Source organism: Sorex fumeus, unplaced genomic scaffold (assembly GCF_029834395.1).
Source record: "Sorex fumeus unplaced genomic scaffold, SorFum_2.1 ptg000044l, whole genome shotgun sequence".
NCBI classification, from domain to species: Eukaryota; Metazoa; Chordata; class Mammalia; order Eulipotyphla; family Soricidae; genus Sorex; species Sorex fumeus.
Window position 1 is genome coordinate 65,191,084 of NW_026606101.1, and position 24,894 is coordinate 65,215,977.

General features: G+C 47.8%; 1 protein-coding gene across 2 annotated transcripts in view; it reads left to right on the forward strand.

Annotated features, from left to right (window-relative positions):
* The window catches only part of EPHB1 (EPH receptor B1), a 397,511-nt gene that overhangs the window by 249,419 nt on the left and 123,198 nt on the right, over positions 1–24,894 (forward strand). For both annotated transcript variants that reach the window (XM_056121704.1, XM_056121703.1), the window contains one exon: positions 9,916–10,071. In XM_056121704.1, the coding sequence (XP_055977679.1) occupies positions 9,916–10,071 (156 nt within the window). The remainder of the gene's footprint in view (positions 1–9,915; positions 10,072–24,894) is intronic.

Below are 24,894 nucleotides of genomic sequence, written 5' to 3' on the forward strand. Positions count from 1 at the left end.
TCCATCAACGGCTTCCTGGGACTCAGGGTGAAGATCAAGGGCATGGCGAGCTGAGTGGAGTCCCTCCCCAGGTCCAGTTGGCCTCTTCCTTGAATCAGCTGGACACTGTGGTTCTCACTGTGACTCCCTGGAGTATGCTCTGTCTAGGGGCCCTTGACACATGCAGAGTGCCCCCCTAAAGCACCTCCCCTGGACACCTCCACTTAGTCACTTGTGATGTTGTAACTGGGATGACACTGGAGTCCACTGGCTGAGACCTCACTCTTGTCTGTCCACCTCCACTCTCCCTTGGAACTGCCTGTCTAGACTCTTCCTGGCCAGGGTCTTTGTTTGATCCATGGTGTATCCTAGTGCCTTGCCTAGCTCCCCCCACAAAGTGGTTAATTTGATATGAATGTGAAGAGTTGAGTGACGCCATCAACCCCTGGCGTCTTGCAGGAAACTCCCTGCTGCTCTGTATAGAGGTGCTGCTACAGCCCATAGGACACCCAGGAACTTTCCTCTCCAAGGAAAGGAGAGTGGCCCCAGCACTCTTTGTTACAGAGCTTGGCGCTGAGCTTTGGGAGTTTGTGGGATTCAGTCACACCTTCCTGGTGTACGGCCATGATTCTCATCTGAAGCCATTGTGGGATCTCCTGGAGGGAACCTAACGCCGGGGATGAGTGGAAGATGACACTGTGTCTGTCTGAGAGTTTCTGTGATGAGAAGTGTGGGTCTGAGAGTCTGCATTTCTGTATGTATGGAGTGTGAGATGCTGGTCTAGATGACTCGCCAACCCCCCTATACCCTAGCCACCATGTACAGTGACTGTGGGACAGGTTGTGGGAGGGTAACTGAGAGCCCCCTTCTGGAAGGCCCTAATTCCCAGGCAGTTTCAGCCCCCCCTAGCCCTCTGCCCGAGGCTGAGCCAGGCTGTGCTGTTTCCAGCTGTCCTTGGGGTCTGCAGCCACCAGCCATAAGGACACGGTCCTCCCTCTTGAACTCTTCGTTTGTTCTCCGCAGTTCTGACCAGTGATTTTCCTGTTCCACCACGGCAGAGCACCCCCGCCCCTCCTGACCCGCCTCTGTAACAACTTCCATGCTGATTGATGCTTCCTGGCTCACTGCTGCCTGAGCAGCTTAACAGCACAGGAAGTCACAGCCTCGTCGGAGTCACGCTGCCTGCAGCATTCATCAATTTCAGCAAGTGTCACCCAGAGTGATACGAGTGTATGACATAGCTAAGCATCCCTTCTGCACAGGCCATTACAGCTGGCTCCAGGCCCAAGGAGGCAGACTGGAGCCCCTTTTGGCTTCATGCAAGCAGGTCAGCCCCATCCTGCCTGGCCCCCATAAATGTGTGTGCTCCTGGCAACCTCTACACCTACCTCACTCAGGGTTCGCAGGTGGGCCTGGGTCCTACTCTCTGGGCCTCAGAGCGCTTTTCCCCCTTACTTTCCTCCTCCTGTTTCTAAATTGTCTTTTACCCATCATTCAGGGTCAGTGTAAGTGACACCTCCAGGCAGCCCTCCCAGCTCACCTGCATCTTCCAGGCTTCTCTCTGGGGCAGGGCATCCCAGCCTCTGCTGTACAGCCTCTCTCCCTGAAGAGCCTCCTAGGACTGACCCGGTCAGCTCACCTCCTTGGGATGGGCTTTCACCTTATCTGTTTTTATATCCTTCTCAAAATGAAACACTTGGTGGTTTTCTTTATTACCAGGATCCTGTCTTTGTAGTGCAGAACGTTGGGGAATAACAGAGCAGAAGTGAACTAGCAGCATGTTCCTGTTCCACTGTTTGTTTCACACATGTCAGGTTCATATATGATATGTGTGTACCCATCTGCCTGCATCAGTATCTCTCCTTCGCCTAGGGGAGTCTTTCTAGGACCCTCAGGGCATGTCGTAACAGCCATAGGCAAACTGCTTATCCCTAGACATTCAAATGCAAAGTTTAATTTATAAATGAGGCACAATAAGAGATTAACAGCATTAATGAATAATAAAATACATTAATTAAGCAATAGACTAATGTACGCTATAAGAATGTAATCTGCTCTTTCTCGAAGTATTGAGTATTTTTAGATCTTGTTTGATCATGAGTCACTCAATTCACAGAAAGCACCATTGGCAAGGAGTGTATAGCTTTGTATGTGTGTTCATGTGTATCTATGTGTCTAAGTGTACATTTGGCATAATGTGGCTTTACTTGAAAAATATTTTCCCACAGGGGAATTTTAATTGGCATGTAATATTCCATTATGTATGGCTATTGGCTATTTCCCAGTTTATTTAGTGAATGTCTTGTTATTTAACTTTGGGGGGGGGGCGATTATCAGGAGTTTTCAGGAGGGAAAGGTTAGTGTATTTTTTTTGTTTTGTGGTACAAGCCAGGTGAGCATGTGTGACCCCAGGGCTCCTGCTTGACTCCTAAGATCATCCTATATCTGCTCCTCTTATCTTTCCTTCAGGTTGTAAATGACACAGGGCAAACATTTGTGAACATGAATCTTGCTCTTCCTTTAGACTGAATGCTTGCAATAGGAGAGTCCACAAGCTCTGGAGTTCTTGGAGGCCTCCGAAGGTCAGCAAAGCTCTAGGAAGCTATACTTTGTGTGGGAGAGTCTGTTACCATGTAGCTTCCAATGTAAAAATTGGGCCATTCTTGCTGTTAATATTATTTTCACAGGGACTTGTATTTTTTTTTTTTGATCTTCTGTCCTTGGTTCGAGTGGGGGCAGCCAACCCTGGGAACTGATGACTGACTGCGTTCCTTTTGGCTGGTTGCCAGCAGTGCTGAGCACAGACTGTGGCACCAGTCCTCAAAGATGGTCAGACTCGAACCGGAGCCATGTGGACGGTAGCACGTGCGTTTGGTCGCCTCACCTAAGTGCTTAGTGGTCACAGCCTGCTGTTCTGATCATCGGTGGAAGTGAGAGTTTCACAGCGTCTGAGTCCCTATGGGAGGTCCCAGGTATCTTAGGGCGGGGGGGGCTTATTCCAAGGAAATTGAAAGAGCACAGGTGAGGATGGACAGTGGAGACCCAGTCCCAGAGACCCTGGTACCATCTGCTTTGGGAGAGCATCCTTCTTGGAATTCCAGAGTCAAAATGTATTGTGTTGGTCCCCAAAGGGCAGATGATGAAGACTCTGAACCTCAGGAAGACTCTGTATCCCATCCCATATCCCAAGAACCATGGGAAGTATCCAAGGGGGCATTTGTGTCCCCCAAAGCCTCTAGCACCCCCTTCCCCTAGAACTCCGCCCTTCACAGTTCTTAGCAGCTGTCAGGAGCCAGCAGGAGCCAAGTATGGAGCGGAAGGGTGTGTCTGGGGCAAGGGCTACAAGGCTCTCCCTTCCCCGCTAGGGCCACATGCCTCGCTCCTCTCACTGGTGCCCCTCAAGCCAGGCGGACCCCAGAGCCAGCTGCCAGACTGCACCTGCAGGAAAAGACACCGGCTCAGCTCCTAAGCAAGGGATGAATATTCATTGGCATGAGCCTTTGCAAACTCATTTGGGGGAAAAATTAGATCAGGAGAAGTAATCAGATTATTAAAAAGAAAGAGCAAGGACAGAGGCATCGCGTAGAGGAAAGAATCCCATTTAAAATGCAAGAAGAGATTCCCTTCCTGCCAAGTAGTTGTGACCCTCTGGACCATGCATAGGGAGTATTTAAGCTCTTCCACGTTTCTGCTGCATAGAAAATGTTGGTTTTCGGGCCTTTGGCTGAGGGGGGAAGGAGGGGCAAGGCATGCCCTCCATAAATGAAAATTATAAAATAATGTTTTGAGGTGAGGTTTCATTTTATCTTTTTTCGATATCAAGGAAAATGGTGAGCGCAAAAGAGGCGCTGGTGAGTGCTGAGTGACAGGTTAAAGGGCTCCAATAAAGATTAGATGGTCCACTATCTCCTGAGGAAATTGCATAAAAGTGGTTATTCCCTCTTGCTTCTATTAATTTCCTCTTCCTGGCTGCTTGGAAATGCTTCATAACCCGATGCTGCAGACGGGGACGAGAGCCGCTTCCCGTGATCTCAATCACTGTGCTGTTTATGAGACACTTAATCTGCTTCTTTATAAAGTAATAGTACTGTAGGTGATGGATTTAATGTCACTGGAAGTATGCGCGCCGGGTGGAGGGGAGGGGTGTTCTCGTGAGCCTTGCAAGCACCAGGTAATTTGTTACTTTCTTGAATCTCTGAGAAGTTGGGTGGATGTTGCAAGGTGACGTTCTAAATATCAGCTAGAGGTCAGTGCATGGGACACCTTGTCCTTGAAGGGTCAGAGAAACTCTGTGAGTCTGGAGCAGAACCATATGGGTGAAGGGCTGGTACTCCCTTACTTTTGTCTCTTGCTGTCTGCAAAAGTCAGTTGGGGAAGAAAGTGTTGGGATGGTCACCCCCCAAAGCTCCGTTTATCACCTGTCTCAACAAGGATAACTGACAACACAAGAAAGCAATTGCCTCTTGCCTTGCAGAAACAAAGCATTCGAGGGGGCCGCTGGTGTCACAAACATACAACTTGAGTTCTAGGGGCTCCAGGGATGGGGATTTTGTGTGAATTTACAACAGGGTGCAAGCGGCTCTCCTTTCCCACCCCCCTCAGGGAACAGTGAAGGAATCCTCCCAGCTGAGCTCCAGATGTCTGCGCTGACCTATTTCTCCGCCTGCCGCTCCCGTTCCCTGCTCGCTTTGTCTTTGCTTCTCGGGCTGAATCTCCTCCCCTTAGCCATATCCTGTGACAGACCCTGAGTACACTGGCACAACCCAGATCCCATGGTGACTGCTGGTGTTTGGGACCCGCCTCCTGCTGCCCATGATCTGCCCTAACCTGCATCCTGCTTGGTGGCACTGGGCTGGAGCAGGGCGGGATGGTGTTGGGGCATCGGCACACCCCAGGTCCTCAGTGAACGCCTGTAGGTCTGTACTGGTTAACTGCACTGTATCAGTGAAGGAAAACTCCTTTAGAGCTGGAATGATGTTCAAGCAACGAATGGGGTATCCACCTCAAAATCTGCTTGGCAGTGAGTGCAGCTATGTTTGGAGAGGCCGCTGCAGTGTGGCTTTTCTTTCTCGGGAACTGTCGGGCCTGGAAAGGTGTGATGTTCCGGCTGCTCCGTTGGGTTCCTTCCAGATGCTTTTACTAAGTGCCTGGGCTGATGCCATTCGCTTTGGCTCCCCTCAGCTCAGAACTCTTGGTGACGACTCCGGAAGGAGCATCCATCACCTCCGATTAAAGCTGCCTTTTCTCCAGGGACAGCAGAATCATCTTATTTCCCTTTTGAAGTTAAATGTTGAGTAAAATAACAACATTATTAACTTCTGTTTCTTATTAGGGGTGTCTGATACAAGACACATTAAAGGACTTTGTGGACTAGCCTGGCACTTAAACCATTATTTAAAGCAGCGATTCTATGAGGAAATATGGCACAAATGTGCTTACAAGTTGCAATCTAAAAGTTTAATAAATGAAGTTAGGAGTGCTGCTTCTTTATAAATTAGGGAATGCCTAGACACAGATTTCATTAAAATATTAATTTATGAAATCTGAATACTAAGGATATTCATTCATTTTGTAATTAAGGCTAAGATATATCTTATAGACACAATGATTCACCCATTATACAAAAACAGAAATAATCTGTGCGGAAACACTTTCTTCCATTTGGTTCCAGGATTTATTTTCTTACTCTGGGGCCCAAACTTATATTCTAACCCTAACTTCTAAAAAACTTCCATAAAGAAAACTTGTTTTCCAAAAAGGATCTTGTGAAAAGTGGAGGAGTTAGAACGAGTACCTATTGATACTAGGTCCCTTTTGATGCTTTGCATGTGTTCAATGCTAATGACCTGGAGGAGTTGCTAGTAGAAGAGTCCGTCTTTCTTTCATAGAACCTTTGAGTGAGTTGAGGCTCTGGGGTATGAGAGCACCTGCCAGTGAGCACCACACTAAGAAGCATCAGAGACAGCCATGGGCCCAAGACCGTCTGGCCATTGCCCTGTTCTCACTGTTTTACAGAAGGTGTAGCCCATGGTCCTCCCAGGATCTCTCCCAAACTCCCTTGGAGACTCTCTCCCTGAGGTACTCAGGGTCCTGGTTCCTCTTTTTCCATTTCCACTGTCTCTTTCTACTGTCTGAACCAGGAGACTTATGCCCAGCTCCCTCTGCCTTCTCCTCTGGGAATCCCAGAGCCCAGTGCTCTTGAGTGCTGCTGTGACTAGTGACCCTGAGGGGGATTTACTGCTAATTTGTAGCTGTGGATGTTTTCAGCTCTGGAAAGTGAAAGCGCTTTGTTCTTCTCAGATGACACATGAAATATCATAGAAGGCTCCATTCAGTGTGTCAGTGTCCAGATGAATGCAGGAGTATTCATTAATAATGTTAATGTATTTCCCTGCTTTCCAGAAAACAGCCCACTATGTTTGGGGCCCACAGAGAGTGCACTGTGTTGGGGGGTCTTCTGTGCTTTTCAGATGCAGAAATAAAGGGGAGCAGGGTGGGGGGATGTCCATAAATACATATGGTTTCCAAGAGAAGGGGCCAAGCGCTACTAACAGGAAGCAAGGAGAAGAGAAGGAAAGAGAAAAGGGAGGAAGGATGGAATAGAGGAGAGATTTCCTGAATGGACTTGGACAGGCTCCATTTCGGGCTTTCCCATATTTATGGGGCCTTTAGTAAAGGTTTATATTTTTTCTTTTCTTTCTACAGAGGGCCATTATTATTTATCTTGCTGGATGAGCCACACCCAATAGTGCTCAGGGCTTCAGGACTTACCTTTGGCTCTGAGCATAGGGATTACTCCTGGCAGGATTCTGGGGACCATGAATAGTTCCAGGGATCCAATGTGGGTCAGCCACTTTCACTTTTGAGGCAAGTGTCCTTCCACCCCAATAAAGGGTTATCCTTTGACCTTGCTGAGGTGGCTTAGCAAGTGACCCCTTTCACATTGTTCCAACAGACATCTGTAAGAGCCTGAGTGGATGGTATAGATCCATAGCTCTCAATCCTTTTCTTACCACAACCCCTCGTTCAGCCTGTTTCCTTCCTGTGGTCTCTCTTTCCTGCCAGTTTTTTTCCCTGGTCTTGTACCATAGTTCCCATTTATATTATTTCCCCCTATGACCTTTTCAGGATACTGTGGGTCTCACAGGAAGCAATATGACCTCCAATTGAGAAATGCTGGGGGCCATTTTGCCCCCATCATCTAAATAAGGTTAACCATGATATATTCCATGAAACTTTAGTCTGGGGCATAAGCTTTTTTTTATTTTATTTTATTTATTTTTTATAATTTATTTATTTATTGAATCACTGTGGGAAAAGTTACAGAGCTTTCAGGTTTATGTTTCAGTCATGTAAATATCAAACACATTTCCCTTTACCAATACTTATTTTTTTTTACCGCGAACCCCAATAGAACCCCACCTCCCACCCCTCCCAATTCCTGTGAGGCAGATGAGTTCTAGTTAACACTCTATCTACTTTGACTAGATTCATTGTTTCGATAAAAGATACACCATTATTATTTAGAGTTTATGACCCCCCCCAAAATCAGACATGCTGAAAAAGCTTTGTGAAATGATTTGCTTTCTACAGCTGGGTTTAAGAATTAAATGATGTTGCGCGGCCGCGATAGCGGCCACGTGGTTTTGGATTTCTGCTATTTTACTTATTAACCCTGGAAGTATTTCTATTAAAAGTTAGATAGTTAAGAGATTGGTTTCTGTGCTCTGGAGTCGTGGCCATGCCGGAGAGCCGCTCGTGGGGGGCAACTGGTGACCTCGGTAGGGCGTGAAGGACAGACCGGAACGCCCCCCTTCCCATGAGGTCCCTACCGCCCCCGACCCCCGGCTCAAACCTGCTGTCCACAAGGCTCCCGTGTGGCCGCCATCTTTCTTTCCAGAGAGGAGAGGGCGAATGGGGCAACACCCTTTCCCGTCCGGGCAGGCATGATGGCGCGGTTTAACACATAGTCCATTCGCTTTTCTGCTCCCAGTGGCTGGTTTTCTGCATTAAGTCCTTGTGCTTCTGGGGCTGTGGCCGTGCCGGAGAGTCGCTCATGGGGGGCAACTGGTGACCTCGGTAGGGCGTGAAGGATGGACCGGAATGCCCTCCTTCCCATGAGGTCCCTGCCGTGGGGCATAAGCTTTAAAATAGGGATTTTTTTCTTTTTTGTGGGAAAGCAGAGCTTTCACTGTCTTGTTTCTGGAAAGTCCTTGAAATTCTATATCAAAAAGTAAGGTGATTTCTTTAATTCTATGTTTTTAAAAGAGCCCCTTTTGTAAATCAGAGGTGTTAATGAACTAAAGAACTTGTATTCCATGGAATATTCTTGGGTTATGTCTTTCCAGAACTCAGAAAGTCTCTCCCATTCATGATGAACTCCTGCCCTGAGATAATTCCAGGATAACAGAACACCTGATCCTCACTTCGGGGAGAAAAACAGTGTGAAAACTTAGTAGTGTAGGAAACAATTCTTCCTTTTTCCTTGGTAGCAAAAGTGAATATTTTTCAGAGAATTTCACATTATCACTCTCGTTTCCCCCACTGTATGAGCATGGGCAACTTCTTTTTAACCTCTCCATGTCCCAATTTCCTCATTAGTAAAATAGAGATAATAATAGCTACCCCATAGAGTAAAGCATACAAAGCACTTAGCAAAAATGTTAACAGATGGTTGCTACTGCTATTATTAAAGAATATTTTTCACTTTCCAGGAGGGAACAATATACTTGGGGAGATAAGCCTTGTGTAAGTAGAAGCCATTACAATGGTACTTCCTGTTTCAGTCAGGGTCACATTGAATCATAAATGCGTGACTTTATAGAGGCAAATTTTTTCCTTTATAATTCCCTGCCTCGGGTTCTGCTAAATGAGTTAGTAAGGAAGGTGAGAAATCCAAGCTAGCTGAGCCTGTGCTTTCAGCTGGTGGAGGAGTTGAGCAGGTTTCATATAGGCAGTAAATTGAGGCAGGAGTAGCCCAAGATGATCAGGAGGGTTCTCACAGAAGTAGACCGGCAGCAACAGTTTTCTGAGGTACCAGCAAGGAAAGAATCAGGTGTATGGCCTTAGTGTCTGCTTGTATGTGGTATGGTGGCAGCCTAGAACCAGGCTTCTCAGGACCCACCTCTTCAATGGCTGACCACACAAGGAACAAAACAAAAGCATCTTCTCTCTGAGGATTCTTCCAGTGGGCAATAGGAGACACCACATCTCTCCCAGTGTTCTGTCTATGATGGGTGACCCCAGTGGCTGACCCATTACCCAGTGCACTGCCTGCAAAGTTGTCCTGGGTTTGCACACTCTCCTTGCCTCTGCCTCTGCAGAATTTCACATTGCAATTAAAGGAGAATGATGTCAAGGCAGTAACCTTGAAATCACTTTAATTTCCTTTTTTAAAGAATCACTCATAAATTTAGTTTCCTACCATAATTCACAACCAAGGCTTGTTAACAGAGTTCCTAGTAGCTCTTAGTGTGTTGCCTTTAAGAACTGTGGTGTGATCCTTTGTCAGCCAGGACCCCTTTCCATCTGGGGTGAGTGACTCTGGGTAAGGCCCAGGCTGTTAACCAGGTGGGAGAGGAGGGGAATAATCATTTACAAAGCACTTATGTCCCAGACACTAAGCTACACATTAGATTCATTTTCTCAATTAAATCTCTTGACACACCTGAAAGGGAAGAATCATTATTCATATTGTTCAAGAGAGAGAGGCTGTTGGTACCAGGAAGGTCTAATTCTCGAAGGATTTTTGAAGAATTGGAAGTGTTTAAAGGTAGTTTCTTAATCTTCAATGTTCATTTTATGCAAGAGGGTATTTCAATGTCTTTTGTTGGGGTGGGGAAGAAGGAGATTCAAATCTTTTGTTTCCTAGATTTCAGGGAAGAGCCTTACCTGCTGCTCACCTGTTAATTCCTCTTTGGTCTCTTTGTGTTCCAGCCTGCCCTGCAGGGATGTTCAAGGCCAACCAGGAAGCAGAGGGCTGCTCTCACTGCCCCTCCAACAGCAGATCCCCTTCAGAGGCCTCCCCTATCTGCACCTGCAGGACCGGCTACTACCGAGCAGAGTTTGACCCGCCGGAGGTGGCGTGCACTAGTAAGTGTTTATTCAGAGCTCTGGGCTGAGAATTGGTAGCTACAAGTGGTGACCCGGTGGCTAGGGGGACTAAAATGTCCTCCTGGTGCTGAAATGGACAGCTCCCTGACCAGCTAGCAGGGTCCCTCTCTGCGCTCAGTCAATTGCAGGGGTCTGATGCTGTTCTCTCCCGCTCCCCTGTCCTGTAGGTGGGAGAGGCTTCCTCCTGCTGAAACAAGACAAGTTCTGATCACCAGATGGTAAAAATGCCAACCTGGAGGATTCTATGAATGCAAAATCAAAACACTGGGGTGGGGTGGAATGATAGTACAGTGTTTGCCTTACATGCCTTGTGACCAACTATCCATGGCACCCCTTTGGGTCCCCAGAGCCCTGCAGAAGTGTTTCCTAAGCACAGAGCCAGAAATAAGCCCTGTGCACACTTGGTGTGGCACGAAAACAAAATCCAAAGTCGAAACACTAGGATCTTCCTCTAATTCACTTCTTCCAGGAAGCCTTTCTTGGTCCTGATATCTGAAAATAGCCTTCATTTTCATGGGAATTTTTGTATCTCAGAACTCTCAGAAGTTTATTAGTTACCCAGATATTCTACATACCCTGACCTCAGTTACTGGATGGATATGCGGACACCATGTCCTTCATCACATTGTGCTCTTTTTCCTCACAGTATAGTGTTGTATTCATGGCCCTGCCAAATGGCAATACCAGAGTCCTGCCACTGTGCTTTCCAGGCAGAGATATGGGGGTTGGCCTTTCATCAGCTGTACTACTCTTCCATTCTCTGCTGGAGAGGGCAGGACATGCATCTTGCCCTTCGTGCACTGCAGTTTGATGGACAGGGAGAAAAATGACTGGATTCTGAGTAGAAGAATTCCTTAGTTCTGGCCTTGTTGTGTATATAACCTTTGCTGAGTAAAGAACAGGAGTGAAAGTGTCTTCTAGATCCAGGTCTTGAGGTCGATCAATGCTTATAGATTTGAGCTGAGGAAAAGCTCATCCTCTTGTAAACTGATTTTCCCCAGACCTGCCTGCCTCTCTGGTTAGGTTGATATAAACAGAAATGATTCCATTTCTGCTAACTGAGTCTGTTTCTTTCTGCTTTGGAATCTTCTCTACTGAGTTCTGAGTTCCCCTTGGGGCTTCTTCCATGAGCCCTCAAAGCATTGCTTAATCATTTAATCTACTCCTCTGAAGTCCCTGAAGGATGCTGAATAGTTGCTGTCTTGGTTCTGAACCCAGGACCAGTTTATCCAGTTGCCTGAGCTGATATGTGAGCTCTAACCATTTCTCTCATGAAATCCTCTCCCTCTATCTGCCGCCTACCCCCTCCCACCTCCCTGGTTGGGATCTCTTTGCGATGATCTTGTGAAAATATAATCCTGGTCCTTACAGATTCCCAGTCAGAAGATACACTGTACCAGCCCACCCACTCCCTGGATATGGTTATCTAAGAGGAAGGTAGAGATCAGAATGATGGCCTGTGCTGCCCTTGCCCTTAGAAGGCATAACCTCTCCCAACCAAGTCACTAGACTTTGTCCCTTTGTTTTTCAACCATCTCCCTTCGGTGTTAGAACCAATAGGATTGAGTTTGGGAATATACATGACCTGAGGAAGGACTTTGTCTGCACAGTGGAGACTCTCCACTCACTCTGCCTAACTCAGAGTGTGAGTCCCTTCACCAAAATTATATCTCACAGTCTTTGCTCCTATCTCTGGTCCTGGTTGCTCTGGAGTCAGCTGTGCCTTTGTCGTCTCCCCCACTGAGGTTGTATCACCATCTGCCCACTTTACCCAGAGTGTGGTGAATGATGCTCCACTTGTCTTCTGAAACCCATGTGCCCTTGGATGCTTATCATAAAGTCAGGGCTGGACCAATCCTGAGTGAGTGGCAGCTGATTCTTCGAAGGGCCAGACTGGAGAGCACCCTAGGGTGTCTGGTCCAGCTCCCCAACTTGCTTACAAGGATGAGCACTTCATAATGGACCTGGTGCTAGCTCAAACCAATGTAAATAGACCTATTATTTCATTGAGCCTCATTATATATTTGATTTATTGTGTGCAGAGAAGTACTGTATGAAAAAGTCAATTTGTTGGCTTTTATAATCTCATTAGGGTTTCCTTTTAAAGCAGTCTAATTGGAGGTGCCATCTGTTCTCTTAAAAAGGCATTGCACATCACCAGAGTAAATAATTTTTCAGAATGAGGGATACTGGATGGATGGCGCTGGTGAGTCCTAAAACCATCCTATTCCAGGGCCCTGGAGGCCCCCCCTGGTTTGAGGATGGAGCAGAACAGCCCAGGAAAAGGTGATTGCTGTGGGGAGGGCACACCCATGGCAAATGAGTTCTTGGTCCACCCAATCAAGAACCGGCTATGACCAGGGGACAATGGGAGGGTGCTGGGGGCAATGGGAGTTCTCCTCTCTAAAATGCACAGGATGGTGGCACCTGGAGAAACCAACTCCTTTGGGTGCTAGGGAAGGAGACACAGTGTGAAAAGTGTCCAAGGGCCCAGGCCTCCAAGTCAGGAGGTGCCTTGGGTTTGGCCTGTTGCCTTTGCCTTCATGTGAGATTGTATCGATAGCAACACTCATTCTATGACAATATGGAAAAGCTTTCTAAAGCCTATGATTTTAAAATGTGCTTTTACAAGGTCAGAATAACTGTCACTGTACTAAAGTTAATATTTTGACTGAATTGCATTAATTTCTGGAGACATTTATTGCATTCTTATCATGATACAGGAGTTCAGTAGTTCTAAAGTGATGCAAGCATTTAAAGAGCATGACAAGGTTTGTCATTTTGTGCAGACATGTCTTTGTTTTCTTTTCAATCTCCTGGTAGAGACTGGGGTCTCCTGGGCCTCGGAGAGGTTCTGGCAGCTCTGTGTATCCAGCCTCAGGGATGCTGCAGAGATCAGGATATGCCCAAGGCAGTGTCACAAGAATGCTAAGGGAAGCCCACCCAGGTGCTGCAGGGGCTCAATATCTGAGAGGTGTCACAGCTGCTACCGGCCTACCTCTCCCCTCCTCTGCCACCTCTCATCTGCTGCATCGCCTGCTGGACTGACCCCTTGTCCAGCCTTGGTCCAGTACTTTTTTATGTCAAGAGAAGGTCTCATCCTTCCAGACCTTCTTGGAGGCTCTGGAAAGAGTGAAGAGAGAGGAATGAGGGAAGACTGGTGTTAACAGTGTGGGGTGAATGCTGCAGTTTTCAGGGCTACCCTAAAGAAAGAGAGGTTTCCTAAGGGATGTATGGGCTGAGGCAGGAGTTTGGAGTATGGAGAGGCAGGTCGTAGATGCCCCCACAGTGCCCTGAAGATGCGGCTGTCTGAATGAAGACAGGTGCCACAAGGCCACATTTAGTAAAGATTTGGTAAGGACACAGGGGGCAGGAGAGTGAGCAGCCACCTGTGTCACAGGGGTTGGCTCTGAATCTCCCCCTTCCTGGGCTTCAGCTGAGGACATCGTCTTATTCCCCCTGCTGCCTCTTTGGGCTAAGGGCTTCTGTAGCCCCCAAATATCCAAATCTTGAAATCTTGGCTGGATACCATCAGATCATCAGTTATGTGCAGGGTTTGGGAGATGGATGTGTCTTTTTTTAATTATTATTTTAGTCTTCTTAGATAAAAGTTGGAGTCTTGATTCTTTGATTCTGTTCACTTCTCTGTGACCTTGGACTAGTTCCTCCCTTTCTTCCCTTCTGTCATGTATTCTTCTTCTGACCTCATAATCATGTAAGCCTCTCTGGGAGATAATGAGGATTATGCACGGTAGTAGTAGAGAGTTGTTGGCACAGCGCCTGGATCATAGTAAACTCACAATCAACACTAGAACTTGCTTTGGTTACATCTCTGGAAAGTGTGAAGACGGCAGCAGTTATGAAAACTTCCAGAAATTGGATTCAAATATCTAAGAATAAAAGTGGGGGCACGAAGCAGGGAGGGGAGCCCAGGTTTGTTGTGTTTCCTGAGCAAGCACCACAGCGGAATCTATTCTGTGGTTCCGGCACGCCATCACTTTGGCCTGAAGATGCTGAAGGCACAGATGAGAAGGCACCAGCACTGTAAGCTCAGAGTTTTCAGCTAGCTGAGCCTCAAGCAGGGTCTTTGCTCGGGAACCAGGTGGTCAGTGCAGGGGGGAAGGCTCAGCAGGATGAGCAGCCAGGAACGCATGAGAAGACGCACCGTGGCATGAAACCCAGCCCCCAGCTGCTCTTCTTCAGTTTTAAATAATCGCTATTACAGAGGGATGAGATGGAAAGGAGGAATTTATGAAGCAGGTGAAAATAGAAAATTATGCCTTATAAAATTGCTGTCTGTGGAAAATTATGCAGAAGGATTGGTGTAAAAATAATTACCTTGTTACATTTTTGACCACAGAAGCCCTTTCTCAGTCACCCACATGGGAGATACTTGGACAGAAAGATCCAGAGACAAGCTCCTACGTGTCTGGTTTCTTGACTTCCTCTAACGTGGGGGTTTCTCTGTGGTCCTGTGTCTGGAAATGGAGTAGAAGGGGCTCCAGAGGCAGGTGCACCCTAGACTTCCACGAAGCAACCCCATGAGAGGTTGTCTGAAGTTCACCCGGAATCCTGGGTGCCCTCCTGATTCACCCAGAGAAGCAGAAAACTGAGTGACAAGGCAGCAACTGTGGGGCTGACCCGAGGGTGTGACATCCCTTTATACCCTCCACATGCGTGACAATCTGTCTGAGCAGGAGCTTCTCCTCAGCAGAATTGGGCATGATGGAGAGGGAGGAGGTATTGGTGACTAGGTCCACACACAGACCACACACACACCAGAGACCACACACTGGAACCAAACACACACGCACAGACCAGAGACCACATACACACACACACACACACACACACACACACACACCCCAGAAACCACACACTGAGACCACACACACACCAGAGACCAAGCACTGGAACCACACACACACACACACACACACACACACCAGAAACCACATACTGAGATCACACATACACCAGAGACCAAGCACTGGAACCACACACACACACACACACACACACACACACCAGAAGCCACACACTGGATCCACATACACACACATACCAGAGGCCACACACTGGAACCACACATACACACACACCAGAGAAGACCACACACTAGAACCAAATACGCACATATACACAGAGACCACACACTGAAACCACATACATATACACACACAGACCAGAGACCACACACACACACACACACACACACACACACACACACCAGAAACTACATGTTGAGATCACACACACACACACCAGAGGCCACACACTGGAACTACACACACACACACACACACACACCATAAACCACACACTGAGACGACAAACACACACACACACACACACACACACTAGAGACCACACACTGGAACCATAATTGTGCGCACACACACCAGAAACCACACACACACACATATATACTGAAACCACACACACACAATAGAAACCACACACTGATACTACATACACACACACCAGAGACCACATACTGAGACTACATACACAGACACACACATATACACACATCAGAAACCACACACTGAGACCACACAAACACATGGATCTCACACACGTAACCTTGTACACACACACACACACACACACACACAATCTCTTCCAACACTTAACTTCACACACATATGACCTCACAGACACTGAGACCTTATACACACATGTGACCTCTTATGTACAGTCTCACCCACACATGACCTTACACTCACCAAAGCTCACATATGACTTTGTACATGCTCCGAGAGTTGGAACCGGGGGCTCCAAGGGTGGCAAGGCCCGTGTTGGAGGCAGTGATGGGGATTTGCTGGTCCTCTCCCTCCTGCATCTGCTTCCTTCAGAGGAAGAATCCAGTCTTCCTCCCCACCTCTGCACACACATTTCTCCCTTTTAGCTCGTGTTTCATCCTCAGAGGCTGCCCTTCCTCTTATGACCACATGCAGGCCAGCGTTTGGGACACAGAAAGAGGTCTGGACAGGTGGCAACCCACGCTCCTCCTTCCACGGCATGGCTCCTGCAGCAGGGGCTGCAGTTTCCTTCCAGCGCTGGTTTCTCGTGCAGACTCCAAGAGGCAGCCTCTGGCTCCCCTGAGAACTGTGAGAAATGCAGATTCTCTTTCCTGCCCTGCTGCATGAGAAACTCTGCTGACAGGGCTGCATTTTAGAAGCCCTCTGGAAGACTCTGAAATACACCAAGGCGTGAGGAGCAGCTTGCTTGAGAATTTGGTTGGCTTTTTGTGTCCTCTGATCTACACTCCCATAGAGAGGGGCCACCCGGTGCATTCCCGCCCGCGGGAGTCCGGGCATATCCTGTGCAGGAGGGGGCGACCCTGGCAGGGGTGGAGTGGGCACAAGGGGGATGGGAGTGTGCTTCTGAGTCTGAGTGTTTGGAGGGGGTCTGGCTGCTTCCCAGAGCAGTACCCCTGCTCCATTTCCATTTTATATCCTTCTCAGGTGGCGGGAATGTTCTGCATTAGATACAGGACCATGTTCTGCATCTAATCACAGATGCTGCCGTGATAGGGGAGAAGGAGCAGGGTCAGAGAGCACCCCCTGACTGGAGGGGACCCAGGGAAGGGGCTGAGGGAGCGATGGTGACAGGTGACAGGTGGGGAGCATGCTTCATCGCTTTGGGGCAGAGTTGGGTAAGAAAGTGATAGAAATGGTGTGGTCACACCTTCCTTCCAGCTGCCTGTCCCCTGGCCCCCAGCAGTAAGTAGGCCAGGAAGAAGCTTCAGGACCACCACTCAAGGAGCCCACTTTGGCTGGGAGGACAGGGGACTCTGTGGTGACAGGCACACCCCGAGGGGCAGGCATAAGTGGACAGGGGTCCATTTGCAACCACTTCCCCTCTTGTCCATACTTTGTGGATGATCTTAAACCCTTTCCCAAAGTCAGTCTCTGCTGGGCCCCTGCTCTTTGGCTTTAGCAGATGAAAATGCTTCATTCACAGTGCTACTCCCAGCATCCGGCAGGGCTTGAAAGACTCACAGGACATCTGTCGTGGAGGGCCCATGATGCTGGGCTCTAGGATGATGGCGGATGTGTGTTGTCCATGAAATATATCTGTTATTTATGATTGGGAGAGGAGGTTGCCTTGTGTCTCCCTTGTGGCGAGCTAGAGATAAGGGATAGAGATCAGCTGTGTCAGAGGTTAAGCTGCTTCCCTGAGTCTGTCTCATGGTATATCCATCTGTGTGTGGACTCAGGGGGGGTGACCGAAGTGGCCAGATGTTCATAACCATCACTGCTGTCACAGCAAGGCTCAGCCACTATGAGCATGAATGCGCCTTCACACTTCGAGAACCTCTGCTGGTTTCTTTCCACAGAGGTCTGGCCCTCAGGAGTGGCTAGCACTCAGGAGGAGCACGGGTGCCCTTCAAACTAAAATCCTGCATACCTGCATCCCCTCTGCTGAGGCTCTGCCTCCTGGGAAGTGCTTAGTGGACTGTGCCCCTCAGACAGTGCCCAGGTGGTGCAGTCCTCAGGGGATTATACCCACCCTCCTCCACATCAGCCCGGTTTCTCCATCAGCCCTGAGCCTTCCACTCTGGTTTTCCACTGAGGATCTGAGATTTTGCAGTGTGCTCCGGTCCACTGCTAGGTACCCACTGCATGATCTGTGTGTGTGTGTGTTTGTGTGTGTGTCTGTGTGTGTGTGTCCTGTTCATGCTGGCTGGGCGCAGCACAAAGGACCATGTTCTGCAGGCTCGTGGTCCTTGTGGCACAACTGCCTCATCCTTTAATCACCAACTAGGTTAAGCATCGGCTGCGTTTGCCATTCCCCAAAGCACAGGACATTCATATCTCTGCTGTTCTGGTTGACCTTTCCAGAATCTTTCCCATTATCAATAAAACTCTCAGACACAAGGCTCTGCTCCCAGAGCAGGGTTCAGTGGACATGTGATGCATCTGCTGAGCCTGGGTCCTCAGGACTGTTGACTGCTCTCATAGGCTGCAGCCGGCCCTGGGAGCTCCTACCTGCCTTGGTGGCACTGAACTTCCAATTCCCCATTGTTTTTGTTGCCTATCCATTTTTATTTTCCTTTCTTTTGTGGGGGTGGGGGAGTGATGTTCAGGTGGTTATACTCAACCAATTGGGCTGGTCAGTTGAATGCTAGGGTCTAAGGAGGCTGCTCTGGCCAGGACCACAGGGTGATAACAGCAGGTCTAAGTCCTGGTACTCCTTTCTGCCACTCATTCCCTCCTTTTTCCCTGCATTTACAACTAAGAAATGGGTCCCATGAGGCTGGAGAAAGAGTACAGTGAGTAGGGCATTTTGCCTTGCATGCAGTCAACCTAGGTTGGATTCCTGGCACCACAGATAATCTGCTTTGGATCACCAGGAGTAATCCTTGAGCAGAGTAGCAGGAGTAAGCCCTGAACACTTCTGGGTGTGACCCCCCAAACAAACAAACAAACAAACAAACAAAAAACCTCAATAAATGAGCCTTGTATATTTAGGCCCAGCACTCTTACAAAGCTAAGTCATTTAGAATAGCGATCCCAGCAGTCTTTGAAATAAGTTGCAGCATGATTGTTAGCTGGAAAGGCTCTGGTATCTGTGCCTGGCTTTAGATTTTCCTGCCACTTGCCGGTTGTGCAACAGGAAGCAAGTGAAGGGTTAACTGAGTCTCAGCTTTCTCATCCATAAAAATGGGTCAGTATTGCTATCTGCAGGGCCGTGTTAGCAGGGATGCTACACGCAATAATGCCACGGAGAGTAGAGTTTAGTGACGAGGATGCCAAATAGGAAATGGATGATTTTTATCTTCTTACTGTTTGTTTCTGGAGCTGGGGCCGCCCCACTTTAATGTTATTTTCCAATCAGCTAAGCTCAAGGCCTGACGACTGCTGTTCAGCTCACATTTTCTCCTTTGGTACTCACAGAGCCGAGTTCTTTTTTCCAGTTTCCATTGTTGAAATCTAGGAGTGCTCTCCATACTCTTTTTCTCTGCAGGCTCACAAACTTTTTGAGAAAGAAACCATGTCATTTGGCCCGGCTCCTACTTAGACATCTACTTAGACACATGCTGGTTCTTCTCATTCCCCGAGGCTCACAGAGCCCTGGTTTAACTGGGAGGTTTCAGAATCAGGAGGGGACTGGGGCAGAATGTACTCACTGAGTCTACTTGCATGTCTATTTTGAGGTAAAGAACAAAGCTGTCTGCCTGGTGCCTTTGGGTTCCTTTGTGTCAAGACTGCTGCTCCATGGTTGGTCCCAGACCAGGGTTCTGATGCCAGATGAGGGGCTTCACTCCCTGGCCTCTGGTAGGGGCTGGAAGCTGGAGGCAGCTATAGCCCATCGTCTTCAGTCTCCCTTTCTCCAATCTCCTCTCGCAGAAGGTAGTCAGAATCAAGTGACTTTCTATCTTCTCTCCTCTGCCAACATCTTGCTTTGTTAAGGAAAGTGGGTGCCTTACTATATACCTCTGAATAGCTTGCCCTGGTACAGGTCTGTGGACATAGGCACTCTGTGTACTGTGCTAGGGAACTCTTGGACATGCTGTTCTGATTTCCACCCCCTCCTGCATGGCCTTTCATGTGGCCAGAACCCTGCTATTGGAATCAGGTAGATCAGAAAGTGACACTTGGCTGTACCCCACTCTTACAGTGTGTCCTTGTGAGTGCTCCTTAATCTCTCAGAACCTCTTTTCCCAAAACTGCGCATTGTGTTGTTGTATATTATTTCATCATTGCACAATATTTCCTTATTGCACATGAGAGTTGATGTATGTCATGTCCTTTTTCTGGCCAGTTGTCTTTCTTTGGGGTCCGAGTAAGGCTGAAGAAGTAAGTCATGAGTTACTTCTAAATGCTATAATCCACAATAACAGAATAGAGGTGGGCAAGGAAGGGCCCTCAGAACAAAGCTCCTGGAAAGTTATTCACAGTGGGCTCCAAATTGTCATCCCCCAAGGCTCCCTCCCCAATCACAGAGTGATCTATGAACTGTCATCCCTGTGGACCATCTTGCTCATTCCCTCTTGCCTCACAGGTCTCTGGGAGATGCCCCTGGTTCTCATTTACACTCCTTTTTCCTCTGGGACACTCTGCATAGATTCTTAATCAATTTAGTCACAGTGAAATGTGGGCTGGAGCTCTCTCCTAGACCTTAGCCAGGGGGTTCTCCACTTTCAAGACCTCCATTATGTTTGCTCATACCAACCTCTTGTACCCTTCTAGTTGTTACTTTTCCCAAGAGACAGGCTTCCTGAATTCCCTTCAGCTCTATTACTTTGGCTGGGTGGGTCAATAGTGGGTCCCACCACATCACTAAGCCTGGTTAGGGTCTAACTACATGTCTGGGCTAAAACCCTGACATGAAGTCTCTCCATCTTGAAGAAGATAATGGGGGCTCCGGATACTTCCCGCAAAAGAACAGATGAGAGAACCAAGGTTCAGGGGGCCTCAGCGGGCAGCCCCACTGCACACATCAGTGAGCTTGTCTCTACTGATGCTGGGTCTGGATTCTGTGGTCAGGTTGCACTCTGGGGAAGGGCAATAGTCTCTGTGGTGGACTGGCACCAACTCATGCTGGTGCTCCCCAATTCCCCGCCCATCCAAGATAGTAAAGGCTAGAGTTCACGTGATATATAGGCAAGTCTTCTTGGACCCAAGTTGGCGAGGAGTGGATGGGACAGAGTCACCAGCCAGTTCCCCCACCTGTCCCATTAGTGAAGACAGTGCTTCACTAATATAATCAGTTCTTCAAGAATATGCTCAGACAGACCTCAGGGGCACAAATATTTGTATTTGTGGAAGAAATTCACCTGGCAATAGAACTTCTGGGTTTCTGGGCACATACACTCAGGAAACCCAGTTTGTATTATCAAAACATTTTCTCAATGGACTCAACCAATAACCCTTGCTCCCAGGAGCTTGCAGCTGCTTCTCCATTCAACAGGGCATTATCAAGACTTCCTGTTTTTACCTGTTGACTGATGACCTCCTAGTCAACTAGATTTGTATTTTTCCTGATTGTAAATGAGTGTGTATTTTTCAGATGTTTATTGACCAATTTATTTTGTCTTCTGGGAATTGTCTGTTTATAATGCTCACATTTTTCTATTTTTTAAAAAATTGATTTCACCATGCCCATTAATTATATGTGACATCCTACCCTTAGCCATCTACTCATTATTTTTCACTGTGAGCACCTTTTCTGTCCCATTGTTATCTTTAAATTATTTAAATTCAAACCTGACTCTTTCTGTCTTTCTGGTTTGGGGGCTCTGTAACCTATTTTCGGAGGGAAGGTTTATGAACATCTTTTCCATATTACTACATTAAAAGCACCCATATTTTCTTTTATATAGAATTTAACCTCTGTCTGAATTTTAACATGACTTTCATATAGAAGGTGCTGTTGGCATTCTTATGTATGATACCAGATACAATATCCCATTAGCTCTACCTGAATTGCCCATATTTAGTGAGATACTTCTCTCACTGTATACTTAATTCAAGCATATGCTTTTCTATATTCCTTCCCATTGATTTTTTTTTGTCCATTCTGCCCCCAGCTCTGAGCTGTTCTGATTCTGGTAACTTAATAGTATTTAAGATACTACTTTCAGTACTGATGGACAAGTGTCAAACCCTGTCTCTATTACTCATTGTCAGATGTCTCCTCTCCCTTCTTCCCAATTTCTAACCTTGTAATAGCTGGGCATGTGTTTAGAGGGGGATCTCACGGCATGAGAGGGATAGCTGGGGGAGATAGGCAATGCCCCCATCCTGGGGTCTGGCTTCTTCTGCCCCCTTCAGTCATGTTGCTGTATCCGTTTGCCAAAGGCATTTGTGGGGCAGTTAATCCTAGGCATTTTAAAGGGGTTGGGGGTAGAATCTATGGGAGGATAATGACTTTCCCATCATGAAGGAAATCAGAGGTTGGCCAAGCTTGTTGGGAAAGTGGACACATTTGTCACCAGGGATGTGCTATGACCTCCAGGGTTCTTCTCATTTGGAGAATGTGGGTATCAATGAAATGTTTGGATCAGGATTTGATTTTGATGGCCTGCATTTGTCTGGGAATTACACTCAATATGTTTTATTTCCATTTTTCTTCCTATGACCTTGAATCACTGTTTTGGGCCTTTTCTGCATACCTGGAGAGGAACAGCACATGTCTCTTTCAAAATTGCATGAGACAGTCTGGAAGACTCTTCTGTGTATTCCCAAGGAAAACGGAATGAATAATCCATGAATATTTAACCCACAGTCTCTTTCCAGCTGTTATCTTGATGCTATTCTGATACACAGTCTCGAATTACAACAACTGGGAAACAAATCCTGCCTTTCAGGGAGGAGACTCAATAATTTCTGAGGGACAATATAGGTTCAGGACCACTTCCCCCCCCCCCCCCCCAGGGGCACCTATGTCTCTCAGGGGACTGCAGGAAGTAAATGGTTAATGAAACAACCTTGAGGCTTCATCCAGGCTGCCACTAGTCACCGTTCTCTGCCTGTCACAGGACCAGTCAGGGCTGGCACTGAAGAATGCACAGTGCATATGGGTGGGGAGTTCTTGTGGAACAAAGACACTTCACTTGGGTATCTTCCATGCTGTGTATGATTCTTATCCCTGCTGGACCTTGACATAGTGGTTGCCATCCACATCTCAAGATCAATGTTATATTATTCTAGATTCTTCTCCACATGTGGACCAGCCAGAAAGAAAATGCCCGATTCTAGACCATATCAGGGCTCACTCAATCAAACATGTGGGGGGGGATGGTTTAGGGTCTGCAATTCTCTTATTAGAAGTGTCTGGTCAGACAGGCTTGCCCCGTGGGAGGCTCTTCCCAAGTAGGGGCTGTCATGCTGTTGTGCCAAAGACTGAAGAATGTCCCAAAGTTCTTTGCCTCTGGTGACTGTGAACTCCTTGCTGGCTATGGCCTGTTGTGTGGATTCATTGGCAGCATGCCTGCATGGGGTATCCTTCCCTCAAGACTGCCCAAGTCAGGATGCCATGAGCAGAGCCTGGGCATGTGCCACCTGCCCAGCTGGAGCAGGAGCCCTACACACACAGGTCATAGAGCAATTCTGAGGTCTCAGAATCCCAAAGTAGGTGAATGTTCTTCTGGTTTCAGAGTGCCCAGGTGCCCTTTTCTCCGTGTGGACCAGCCAGAAAGGAAATTGTTCACAATATCTTTTATTCCTTGTTCAGGCATACACCTGGTCACTCCTCCTCAGGAAGGTGAGAGATGAGCACAGACTCCTGGGGAATTAGACCTATAAGCACGAAAACAGGCGAAGGCCTGATGAATGCCTCAGGCACGGTCTGCCATCTGCGTCCCCAGCAGTTTCCCTTGGCTCAGTGCCCAGCCTTCTCCAGCCCAGAGACACACCCCTCCAGTCTCATCAGTTAATGGTTTAAGACTTGTGCCAGCACCCACTTCCCTACAGATTCCTGGGGTGAGCTCACATCCCCTTTCATCAGGGTTTAGCGCACAGAAAGATCCCAGGAAGCATATGGGGAATTAGAAAGGGTCAGTGAGCTGCTCATGTCTCGCTGGGCAAGGCTTGCACTCTCATGGCTTTCTCTCTATGAGCCTAGCACAACCCACCTCTTAGGAGGCCTTTGAGGCCCATCACGACTAGGGGAGAGCTTCAAGGCCTATCAGCAAGAGGATCTGACCTAGCAACTCTCTATGGCTTGCAACATGTAGGAATTTGAAGAGGGAGGTGACAAAGTACCCTTCTCTTCGGCCTGGCCTTGGGTCACAAACAAGGTGGAATCTTCTGTCCCATCTCGCATATGAGGCCATGGTGGGGACTGGATGCAGGCAGATTTCTGCCTAGATGTACTGCTTCATGGGCTTCCAGAACCTCCAAGGCTTCCGCAGCTCTGGAGAAATCTCGAAGTCCAGGTCATGATGGAGGGGTTATTTCTTTTGCCCGAAAGTAGCATCCCACCTCTTTCTTCCTGACAATTAGCTCCACTGAAGCAGGAGGAGTGAGGACTTTCCACGAACACTGGTTTGGAGAGTTGTGTCACACTCCCTTCTTTGAGGCTGCCCAAATCCTTCCCAGCAGGGTCTCTCCTTGTTTTGACCGGTTACCCCTTATCACTGGCTATTGTGATCAGCAGGATTACCTGAGTGTTGGCCTAGTGTCTCTGAGGCCCTAATGAGCAACACGTGCAGACTTGCTCAGTGAGGTCTGGAACCACCGTCCTCATCATTTCTACAGAGGAAAGACCAAACTGGCTCAGGGACAAGAGCTCCCTGCTGTGGGGAGAAGGTGGCCCTGCCCAACACCAGGCTGAACTGTATCTACCCTGTTCTTTCCACCCTTAGGTGCCCCATCTGGGGGCAAGAGCATTCGGGGCAAGCTGTGGCGGACCCCATCAAACTTGTATTATGGTCATGATTCTGCTACTCACCAGTGTGAGAAGTCACTGTGTCTCCCTCCTACGTAAATGAGGGAATCTTTTCCTTAGGATATTAGGAAACACCCTAAGAACATCCTTTCAGTAATATGACCAAATGCCTCGCCTCAGATGCCTCTTTTCATCTAAGTTTTTACAACAGCGTTCCTGGTACTGGCATCAACTAAATTTCTGGCATTCATTGCTAACTATCTGTAGGCACCCTTGGTCTGCTCTCCCCAACCTGGCTCTGTGCTCAGGCATCACTCCTGGCAGTGCTCTGGGGACCATATGTGCTGCTGGAGATTGAACCTGGGTTGGCCAATTGCAAGGCAAGCAACATACCTGCTATAGTATCTCTGGCCCTAATAAGGTCCTCTTGAATGATGAGAACAGACAGTGCCTGCTTCC